This window comes from Meleagris gallopavo, chromosome 1 (assembly GCF_000146605.3).
Source record: "Meleagris gallopavo isolate NT-WF06-2002-E0010 breed Aviagen turkey brand Nicholas breeding stock chromosome 1, Turkey_5.1, whole genome shotgun sequence".
NCBI classification, from domain to species: Eukaryota; Metazoa; Chordata; class Aves; order Galliformes; family Phasianidae; genus Meleagris; species Meleagris gallopavo.
Window position 1 is genome coordinate 89381057 of NC_015011.2, and position 11858 is coordinate 89392914.

General features: G+C 42.1%; 1 protein-coding gene across 2 annotated transcripts; it reads left to right on the plus strand.

Moving 5' to 3' along the window:
* Positions 1-5615: 5615 nt before the first annotated feature.
* On the plus strand, positions 5616-11852 carry GJA8 (gap junction protein alpha 8). 2 transcript variants are annotated; one of them, XM_031556475.1, is made up of 2 exons: positions 5616-5738; positions 8698-11852. In XM_031556475.1, exon 2 carries the CDS (start codon positions 8708-8710, stop codon positions 9905-9907), a length of 1200 nt encoding a protein of 399 aa, XP_031412335.1. In that variant the 5' UTR covers positions 5616-5738; positions 8698-8707; the 3' UTR covers positions 9908-11852. The 2 variants fall into 2 exon arrangements, with proteins under 2 accessions (XP_031412335.1, XP_031412333.1); XM_031556473.1 differs by having other exon boundaries at positions 8702-11852.
* Positions 11853-11858: the final 6 nt, after the last annotated feature.

Consider the following 11858-nt stretch of genomic DNA (forward strand, 5'->3'; position numbering starts at 1 on the left):
TGGTTAACATCTCTTATCATTTTGTTATTGTTGTTGTTTTAATTGTTTTTTTATTTTTTAACTCTCTCCAGTTTGTTTACATCTTTTGTAAAATGTACTGCTTGGAACTGGACACACTGTACCTGCTGAGAACTCAGCAGTATTGAATAATTGCTTTCTTTGTCTTATACGCAAAACTCCCGTTATATTTGTGATTTGTTTTTGTTTTCTGTGGGAATCTTGCTTAACAGTTTCATATTCAGTCCCACTCCAGCTCTTTCCCGGCTGCACTGCTGTTAAAATGGATACCAATCATAGAAGCATTTGAGTTGGAAGGGGCCCTTAAAGGTCATCTAGGCCGATTCCTTTGGACCAGTGCAGTTGGTGTCTATGCCCTCACCATTTCTGAATTATATCTTGATACATCACCTCTCTAGAAGGTAGGCCAGCTCTGTAGTGCCTTCTTGTCAAATTCTGACACTCCAGTCACCCAACTTCATGGAGACGGCAACTCCCCAGCCCAGCTACCATCCTTTTGGTTTTGTCCTTTGTTCTGTTGTCCAAATCTTTCATGGAAATGCTGAGCAGCCCTGAAGCCCAAACTTCAGGGACATGGTCCTCCTCTCTGGAAAAGTGAAGCCCTCGTAATTACCCTTGATTATGGTACTTGTACACTTCTGTGTAGTCACTTCATCTGTTTGCTTCTCTGGGAGTTCGTGGTCTAGATATTTCCAAAATGCTCACTAAAAGCTTAATATTTACCATTTCCTTCCCATCTACCAGGCCTATTAATCAAAGAAGGAAATCAGCCTGGTTTGAAGGTGTTTGTTCTTTAAAATTCCCTGCTGACTGGTTCTTGTCACGTTATCATCCTTTAGCTACTTATGAATTGATTGTTTCATAAATGGGTCCAATATCTTTCTAGGTATCACAGTTAAGCTGACTGGACTGTAACTTCCCAGTTCCTCTTATAACAGTAATTTTCAGAACAGAACTGCAGTTAAGTTAGCAAGATATTGAAAGACATTCCACTTTTGCTCTGCTTATCTTTATTCATTGTCTAGTTTTGTTCCATCCCTTAAATTAAAAACACGTTTCCCTTAAGTATTCATCTTCCACTTGAATTTCAGCATAATCCAACACTGCCTTCACCTCTTCTCCTGTTACTTGCATACTTCTCAAATTTCCCTGCTTCTTCATGCTTTATATTTTTCTCCCTCTCTTTTCTTTCTGTTTTGTCTGTAATTTCCCAGCAAAATGCATTCCCCAATTTTCTGAGGGCTCTGAAGAGAAGGTGAAATTTGGGCAAATCTTGAAAAAATCTCAGAAAAGTAGGGAGACTGACATTTAGCAGCCTTGCAGGGGCATGGCGAGTTCTGCCCAAAGATTAATCCAGTGCTACCTACATTTGAACAATTTCTGATTTCAGTAGGTGGTAGAGAGAAGATGAGAGCTGGTGAGACTCTCACTCCTAGTGATCAGATTGATAAATGGCTTTGGCTCAAGGACGGACAAAGAAGCATGTTACTAGAAAGCAAGTATCCTTTAAGTTGGGCAATATCTAGCAAATAAGAGTTGTGTAGAGCGTCCATCTTCTTGCAGGGAAGCTTAATATGTTCAGTGTTCAGCTTCAGCCATAAGTGAAAGGTTTGTGTGTTCAGCAGAAGAACAGGAAGCATGTGCCACTTTCTAGCTAAGCAGATCAGGAGAAGATAACTTTGTTTGAGGGAGAGGTATCATTATCTAGGGTTGTGCACTATATAATTGCACAATCTGCTATCATGCATGAAAAGAGCTGTTCAATAGCACGGCCCTGCCTTGTCCTGACATCATGTCTGTGTTGGAAATCCATTTGGAATGAAAAATCCCACATTCCCCAAGTGATCTCGTAGTTTGTGAGCAAATGGCTGAGTTGCAGTGGAGACCTTACAGTCTCAGTGGTGCTAGGAGTTGGGAGCTTGGACCAATATCAAAACAGCTCAATAAGAAAGCATAGGATCACAGGATGATTTGGGTTGGAAGGGACCTCAAAACCCACCCAGCCCCAACCCCTTGCCATGGGCAGGGCTCCCTCCCACCAGCTCATTGAACACCTGGGTGATGGGGCATCCACCGCTTCTCTGGGCAGCTGTGCCACTGCCTCACCGCTCTCTAAATAATAATTTTCTCCTAATATCTAACAAAAATCTCCAATTTAGAGAAAAGGATGATGTGTGACTGTGTAAAATGCTTTGTACAAGTCCAGGTAGGTTACATTAGTTGCTCTTCCTGTACCTGCTAACACTGTAGCCCTGATGTAGAAGACCACCAAATTTCAAGCACTATTTGTACTTAGTGAAGCCAAGTGGGCTGTCACCTGTCACCTCTCTGTCCTCCATTCCCCTTAGCATAGTTTCCAGGAGGATATGTTCCATGATCTTGCCAGGCAGATATATGTGACTGACTGGTCTCTAGCTCCTTGTTTTCCATTTTTTCCCTTTTTAAAAAATGATGTTATACTTTCCCTTTTCTAATGGGAACTTTGCCAGACTGACATGACTTCTCAGATACAATAGATAGTAGCTCAGCAATTTTATCTGCCAGTTCTCTTAGGACCTGTGGATTCATCTCATCTGGTCTCTTGGACTTGTGTAACTTCAAGTTCCTTAGATGGTCTCAAATCTGTTCTTCTCCTATAGCTCTTCATTTTCCCAGTCCCTTGGCTTTGCCTTCTGTGACATGGACAGTGTGGTGAGGGCACTTGCTGATGAAGATTGAGGCAAAAAGTTGATGAATACCTCAGCTTTCTCCATATCTCAGATAACCAGATCTCCTGTTTCTTTCTAGAGAAGGCCCACATTTTCTCTTGTCTTCCTTTTTAAAACTGATGTACTTACAGAAGCCCTTCCATTCTCTTTGATGTCCTGGCCAGATTTGATCCCATCAGTGCTTTAGTTTTCCCAACCTGATCTCTGGCTGCTCAGAGAATTTCTCCATATTCCTCCCAGGCTACCTGTCTTGATTCTACCTCTTGTAAGCTTTATTTTGGTATTTAGGCCTTTTTTACTCCCAGGGCTTTATCTCATGGAATACTATCACGCAGATCCCCGAAGAGGTTTGCTCTCCTGAAGTCCAACGTAGTGAGCTTGCTGTGCACTGCCTCTGTGAAACAAACTTCTTTCTGAAGAAAATATAGTCTTAAAAGTGCAGGAGATCTCCATGGTTCTTTTCAAGGCAAGAAGAATTCCTACTAATAGTATTACTCACATTAGCCATGACTATCTCTTGCACTGGTATTTGGAGGTGTATGTTCTCAGCAATCCTACAGATTGCTTAATAAAAGCATAAAAAAATGGGGCAGGTATGCAGGTTGGAAGTGTTTGCCATTATGGGTTGGACACTGTCACTGTTGCAGATTTTGTTCAGACGTTCCATCCTCTCTTAGTCCAGTCTTCTTTGTAGACTTTTGATTTAATGGTCTTTACCCCTTTCTTTCAGACAGTTTCTAAAACAGTCCTGATTTCCAGCATTTCCCTGATGGCTGAGAGAATCAAGTGCTCTTTTTGTTCTCTCATGCTCTATCTTTTCCTCTCCATTGCCATCTCAACCACTTCCTTGTGGAGTACCAATACAACAGGAATTCCTCATTTGCCATCATTACTTAGACTACTTTCTGTACTTGTGCATGGGGAAGAGGCCCTAGTTAGCTGGAGAACTTGATCCACAGCTCAGCATTGCCTTCTTTCAGGAAGCCAGTTGAAGGCATTATGTGTTTTTACCCAAATCACCAATGTCCAGCAAGCTCACAGTTCCCATATTAAAGGCTCTGCACCATAATGGCAGCAAAAAAATACACTCAAATAATTCAGAAAGAAATTACATGTATCCAAAGATGATTGACTTGAATATCACTGCACTGGATCAGGCTGCCCAGAGAGGTGATGGAATCTCCTTCTCTGGAGATACTTACAATCCATCTGGATGCTTTTCTGTATTTCTATATCCCTACTTACCGTAGGGAACTGCTTTAGTAGGGGGTTGGACTCAATGATCTCTAGAGATTCTTCCCAACATGTACAATTCTGTGATTCTGTGATTTCTGCAACTTGACAGAAAGTGTTTGATATTTGGATTGTGTTTGCAAATGGAGTACAGGAGGTTAATGGGGAATGTATCTGACAGTAGCTGGATGTAATTTAAAAATGGACTGTAGCCATGTAGTTACATACCAGATTTGGGTTTTGGCTCATTTTATTAGAGATAGGGCCCAGGAAAGGGATATACACATTCAGTCAGAGTTGTTTTTCAAAAGGACAATTTCAGTCTGAAAAGAGACAGGCAGTTTAACATCTGAACCATTTGGTTGCTGTGATACAGCAGTTTGCAGGCACTCTTTAAAGATGTTAACCACAGGTTGCATTAGTTAGTCCTCTGTCTTTAACTGCTCCCCAAAGAGAGGATAAGGGTGGCAGTGGTGACCATTCACTCACATACCTATCCTAGTTTATCTCAGCAGTATATAGCAAAACAAAGCAAGAAAGGAATTCCTTACTCTTCCTTACCATCTTTTTTCCCCTTGTTGAACAAACGGAGCCTGTTCTTAATCACCGCATGTTCTTGGGCCCCATATCATCTTCTCTGTGTGTCCTCTTGCCAGGAAGCTTCTTCCAATGCTTTATATATAGCACAGGCTGAAAAACGTAATGCACCAAATCTCTAATACTTCTCTATTAAGAGAGTGATTTATTAAGGTGTTCAGAATATGACCTTCATTCCAACTTTACGCACAGAGATTGATTTTCTTTTTTCTCTCTGAAGTGGTCCCTCTTGCAAAATTTTCTTATTTTCCATCCCTCATTTATCCTCTAGCTCACTGAAATCCAGTCTGAGAAGCATTCTTTCTGCCTCAAGTTGTGCTTTGGATAGAGGTACTGTGCAACTCATTTTAAAGCCGTTTGGGAAGACTACTGTTGAAGTAAGGCTCTGCATTTCCTTGGGCACAAATGCCCAGAAATGCTGAAGAGAGACCTCAAACGACTAGTTTGAAGATAGAAAATTTTGTAGCCCTCAAATTACAGTATCTCTTTCAAATGACAGCTATTCTAGAAACAGAGATCTCCCAGAGCTGTTCTGGGGAATTAATTTCAATAATGCTTTTGTGCAAAGAAGGAGGAGAGCCACTTGCTGATTTCTCACTTTATAAGCCTGGTACTGGTATCATTGTTTAGCATATCTTGCTTCCTATAATCATCTTTTTCTTCGGAGTTGGGCACCAAGAGCATGTTCTGAGCAGTTCATACAGAAAAACTACCAAAACAGCACCTCAGAATAAAGCGATATGCTTTGCCAATCAAAACTTTGTGCAGTTTGTTGTATTGTGGATGCATTAGTGAACAGGAGATTTTCCTCTTCTGTGGGCTCTCCAGCATTTTTGCAGATGGCTATGCCTGAGGTAACATTCCTCTTTGCTGGGCTGCTGGAATTTGGCTACACTCCTTAACAAAACAGTTTGTTTTGGACATTTTTGATGTATGTACAAAATGCATTTGGAGGATAAATTAAGCAGAACAAAGACACTGGAAGTCTAGGTCATAAAACAAGTCTTTCTCAGCTTTAGTTAATACTGAGTGATGATCTAGTTTTCCCATACTGCTTCTTTTTCCTGCTGAAAGATGTCAAAGACCAGACCAAAGTACCTAACAATGTCAAATACAGATGTGATGCCCCAATGATCGCCAGTGCTGGAAATCAGCAGCGAGACTCAATTGTTGGATCTGGGTGTAAGTAACAAATTAGTTTAATTAGTTCTGCCACCATCAGAGATGTGGATGCTCCCTTTTCACCTCTCACAGCACGACACCTAAAGACTAGCAAGTGGAGGCACGCAGAGCTGTGCTGAATGACAGCAGATCAGCAGAGATGCTCCAGTCCCTGCTTAACCACACAAACTCCCCTTTATGCATGTATTAGGTTTTCACTGCCCGTTGCCTGCCCTTCTCCCCCCTCTGCTTTTTCATGTTCAGTGGATTCTCCTCTCTGTGTCTCTGCCTCTTTTTCTCTATTTTTTTCTCTCTATTGTTCCCCACGTCACCAACTGTCACTCACTTCATAAAGCCGTCTGGCTCGGAGCTTAAATATTGCACAGCAACTAAAACCTGCCATCAGAGCCAATTCAGTCATATCTGTTCAGTCGTGCGACAAGATTGGGACTTTTAGGGTAGGGAAGGAGAGAGACAAAAGTTCACTCTTCACTGCAGAGTGCCAAGAGAGGAGGGGGACACAATTCTTCGGTGGAACCTTTCCCAGTGGCAAGTTACTTGCTCAACATCCTTAATCTTTAGATCTTTCTTGCTGGTAGTGCGCTCAGATTGCAGCATCTGGAACTGCTGGGTGGGGGTTTGCAGTTAGCCCGTGCAAGTTAGGGACATAATTAGTCTGTCAACTCTGAGTGAGCTTAGGCAGTCTTCTCTTTTCCTCATGACAGGCAATTTAAGGGAAGAGGGGAATGCCTAAATTTATTGCTTTCCTCCTCCTTTTTTTTTTTTTTTTTCTGTGAGACTGGAAGAACTGCGATTGCAGGTTGAGTTTGAATTGGCTGTACTACTCTTCTCCAGTCCACCCCAAATTTTATCTTCCAGCTGAAGAACCCATTGAGCAACCTGGGCCACCTCTCTTGTAGAAAAATAGATTGGGCGTGACAGAGTTTTGAAAAATGTGACTAGTTCAGAAGTGATCGTAGGAAGAGTTTTGTCAGAGGTAGAAAGCTGCAAGTGAAGCATCTGGTGGAGTTAGGAAACACGTTTCTCTTTTACAGTGAGTTTTCTGTGTGATAAGGTTTATCATGTCTAGAATGGCACTCTTCCATGCTGCAATGGAAATGATGGACTGATGGCTGTGGATATTGTGTGACTCACGAAGAAAGAAAGGGATGTAGTAAACTGTGGTGTTTTGGGGACAATGGAGCTAATATTGTATATAGTGATGTTTTCCATGGAGTTGCACATGACTGGTTAATGGCTGGTATATTCCGTTCTGTGAATTTGCAGAAAGAGGATGTTTAAATCAGTTTAGATGATGTATGTAAACAGCATAATCTTCTGCTAGACTTGTTAATGTAAGTGCTGGCATTAACACACTCCTTTACACAACTTTAATGACTGACAAAGTAGCAATTTTCTTTGGTGATTAAATTATATGTCTGCCACTTCTGCATGCAAGGAGTTTGTGCAAACTGAAGAGCTGCGTTCTGCTCTTTATTTTTTAACATAGATGTCTGGGCTTAACATTTTACAGTGTTTGAAGATGAGAATAACGAGTCCGACTTGTTTTAGAAAAATCACATCGCAAAGATTTTTTGGTTGAAAATTTGTAAAATCCCCACTCAGAACTCTCAGTATTTTGTGTGTTCATCTATGTGTGAATATGTACGCACGGTATTTGAAACAGACTGGTATGCATCGGTGTGTCATAACATATGGCATTACAGATATATCCCAGTGCGATCTGAAGGAAGGAGGGAAGTTGAGATACTCAGATTTCCATGCTGATGACTGTACATTCTCCCAGCAACTGTATATGTGTGTCCGCATCTAGAAAACTATAGCTGGAGGCAGCATCTAAGAGATGAACTTTCAGATCCCCGTGAACAGCTATTTTATGATTAATGTTACCTGTTTTTCTTGATATTGTCCACAAGTTAATCCTTTTGGATCGCTGTAATATTTCGCGTTCCTCAGAGTCTTCGTACTGCTGCAGTACAAATCAGCCAGTCCCAAACAAGTTTCCTCTTCTCTCATTTTCCTGTACCTGACTTTATACACTGGGAAGTTTTGGATATGCAGGATGAAGTCCTGGCCAGGAATAATCTCCTATCATGCAAAAATATTGAGAGATGTAATGTTTGATCTGCAGTACTTGAAAATTAACTACTTCATTAGCTTTCCAGTAGGATATCTACAGCTGGCTTACAGCTTTGTGTTAGCCTGAGATAGTAGCACTGATGTTTTACAGAGAGAAACTAGTGTCTGAGGTCCCAATGACAGACGTTCATGTTTCTGTCCAGGTTGGTTCCAATGCCAGTGAGGCAGCTGACTTCAGAACTGGATACAATAATTCCTATAACATGAAATAATTTTATTGTATAGAAAAACTAGTATATGTGGTAGTTATTAATCTTGCAAAGTATTACTAACGTACTAATAGTGTCACTATTGCTGGTATTACCTAACATGGTGATATGCAACTGTAGAAAGCCCATGTTTGTATACATGCAAGATGGGCACCAATTCAAGACCTGTTTGACCTCTGCACAGTTCTGCTGAAGTTTCACTCATTCTAACCACTGCAGCTCTGCATGCTGATAAATATGTTCTACTGTACTGCTGGCAAGTGTTTGTACGTGTATAAAATCTAAGCAGGCACACACAACAGAGCTTAGAAGAGACCACAGAAGACTACTATCTGGAAAAGGAGTTAAATACACTCCTTGGCTCAAAAGTAATTGCTCATTTAGAGCCAGGGAAGAATGATTTTGGCAAGCGGTTTGCTCTGGCTTTCCAACCCATCTCTTGCTAATAAATCATTGCAATCAGAGCAAAGAAACAAGCAATCTTCTTTCTGTTCTCAAAGCATATCAGAGAAATACTAGTTGAAAGTAACAACAAGCATCAGTGGGAAAATGTGAAATCTTTGAAATTTAGCATAATTTGTCGTCATTCTCTTTCTTTTTTCTTTCCTTAGACAGTAAGAAATGGGTGACTGGAGTTTCTTGGGGAACATTTTAGAGCAGGTGAACGAGCAGTCCACTGTCATCGGGAGAGTTTGGCTCACAGTGCTCTTCATTTTCCGCATCCTGATCCTGGGAACAGCTGCTGAACTAGTATGGGGAGATGAACAGTCAGACTTTGTGTGCAACACCCAGCAACCTGGTTGTGAGAACGTCTGCTATGATGAGGCCTTCCCCATCTCCCACATCCGGCTCTGGGTCCTACAGATCATTTTTGTATCCACACCTTCGCTAGTGTACTTTGGGCATGCGGTGCACCACGTCCGCATGGAGGAGAAGAGAAAAGAGAGGGAGGAAGCTGAGAGGCGTCAGCAAGCTGAGGTGGATGAAGAGAAGCTGCCCCTAGCTCCAAATCAAAATAAGGGCAACAACCCAGATGGGACCAAGAAGTTTCGCCTGGAGGGGACTCTCCTGAGAACCTACATCTTCCACATCATTTTCAAAACTCTCTTTGAAGTGGGATTCATAGTTGGCCAATATTTCCTGTACGGCTTCCGCATTCTCCCCCTTTACCGCTGTGGGCGGTGGCCCTGTCCCAATCTAGTGGACTGTTTTGTCTCCAGGCCTACAGAGAAGACTATCTTTATTATGTTCATGCTCGTGGTGGCTTCTGTGTCCCTCTTCCTCAACCTGGTGGAGATCAGTCACTTGATCCTGAAAAGGATCCGGAAGGCTCTGAGAAGACCAGCAGAGGAGCAAATGGGAGAGGTGCCAGAGAAGCCCCTCCATGCTATTGCAGTGTCCTCCATCCCGAAGGCCAAAGGTTACAAGCTGCTAGAAGAAGAAAAGCCAGTATCTCACTATTTCCCTCTCACGGAAGTAGGGGTTGAGCCCAGTCCCCTTCCATCGGCCTTCAATGAGTTTGAGGAGAAGATTGGAATGGGGCCATTGGAAGATCTCTCCAGGGCATTTGATGAGAGGTTGCCATCGTATGCACAAGCAAAGGAACCGGAAGAGGAGAAGGTAAGAGCAGAGGAGGAAGAGGAACAAGAGGAGCAGCCAGCACCTCAGGAAGAGCCAGGGGTGAAGAAAGCAGAGGAGGAGGTGGTGAGCGATGAAGTGGAAGGGCCTTCAGCACCTGCTGAACTTGCCACTGATGTGAGATCCCTCAGCAGGCTAAGTAAAGCCAGCAGCCGGGCCAGGTCAGACGATTTGACTGTATGAGGATGCAGGATATGAGGAGCATATGAAAAGAAGAAAAAGAAAAGGAGAGAGAAAGAATCAGAAGAATTTTAAGCAAAGTGCTAAAACGATCATTTAAGTATTACTTCATCTTGAGATTCTCAACTGGAAAGGTACTATTGTGGTAACTGTGCCTTATTTGCCCTATATGTCCATTTGAAAAGGAACATTTTTCGTTTCCACATGCCAGCTCATTTCTTACAGTAATATCTACATTGTCCACATAACTGATGTGTTTTAAAACATAATATGACAGTGAAACCCAAATGTCACCACTGTGAATGTACTTACTGGAAGCTTTGTGTTCCACATTTCCTTAGGAATGTGGGGAGGATCTGTCTCATGAGCCATCTAAGAGGAAGGCTAATAAACAACCGTATCTAGTATTTCTTTTTCTGTTTTCACCTATGGCATGCTGAGCAGATCTCCCCTTCGCTGTTGACATGGATTTGCAGTTATTTAACTCACAAAGTGAATTCTGTGTTTGGCATTGACACCAAAACAGTAAGCACTATTTCCCCTCTTTATTGAGAAAGCAAAGACCAAAAATATCTATGATTTCTTTGTGAATGTAAATTTGAGTTAGGTAAAAATATTTTATTTTCCCTTTGTCAAAAATATTTTTGCTCTTTTAGTGACATTGACAGTGGGCAAGGTTAACTCTAGCTGTCTTCTAGGACTTAGCAGATGCTCACAGATGGATTATTTGTTCCCAAGAGAGTTATCCAGCTCCAAGCTGAGCACTTCAGAGCACTGGAAAGAAAAAAATCAAGTTATATTTTTTACTTTTAATCCAGTGATGTAAAGATCTGAAACTCAATTTAGCAAAGCAAGTGTGGAAGGGTTTCTGTGAAAGAAGGAACAGCTACAGTTCCCAGAGCATGAAACCAAACACAAGCCTTCACAGCATGATCCTGACATGTGCTCAGTTCCTGGAGCCCCAAGACTTACAGGCACTCAGCAAATCTCAGGTACAGCACCCTGAAGGCACCTGTGAATCTAAACCACAGTTAACTATGTGACTCTGAAACAAAACTGGTTGTTCAAGTTTGAAAAGTCTGAAATGATAATTCTGACATGTTTTGTTTTTAATTTGACAGACGGGAGCCATCCAGTGGCTTACTTCGCTATTAAATGCCAAAGTCTCAAATAAAACAAGGCCTTTCAAGAGATCTTTTAGAATAGGAGATAAAGATATCATCTTAGCTTATATCTTTTAGATCTTTTGTGCCAACAGGTCTGTGCAGAACTCTCATAGCCTCAGTAAATCTTTTTAGTTACAAAAGGAAAAAAAGATATGCTTGTTTAAATGTCTGTGGATTTCTACCTTCAGGACTGCAACAGCGCCTTTGGGCTGGGACAGTGCAGCTATGCATTTAAAGCTTCACGTTAACGGCTATGTCCCCTCTAAAACTGAGCCTCGTGTCAGAAAAGTGCAGGTATGCACTCTCATCTGCTCTGCTCTGCAAACCTCAGACCCTGCCAGCTCAGCGAATTCCTTCTGCTGGGCTGCAGCCCGTTCCATTGTTCCCAGGGCAGGCTTTAATCCAGATCAGGAAAAAAAGCAGTCTTTGACATAATGCATATAACTCATCCTGCCATTAGTTAGAAAAGACCCCCTGCCATCTTCCATTGTAGCAGGGCTGACCCAAAGCCCATTGAAGTTAGCTGGGTGTCTGAGATAGATGTCCTAGGCTTGGGCTCATACCCTCAGTCCTGTCGTCCTACACCCCAGCCCAGGCAACCACAGGTACACTCAGCTCTGTCACTGATTAACCTGCTTGGTGGACTTCATGTGCCTTGTTTTGCAGCCTTCGTGGTCTGGCACAAAGTTGGCTGGACTTCACTGATGCGTGAAGTAAGCTGTACATATGTATAAAGTTTGTAGGGTGTGTTGGGATTCTTCAGCACCACAGCGGTGCCACTTTTTTTT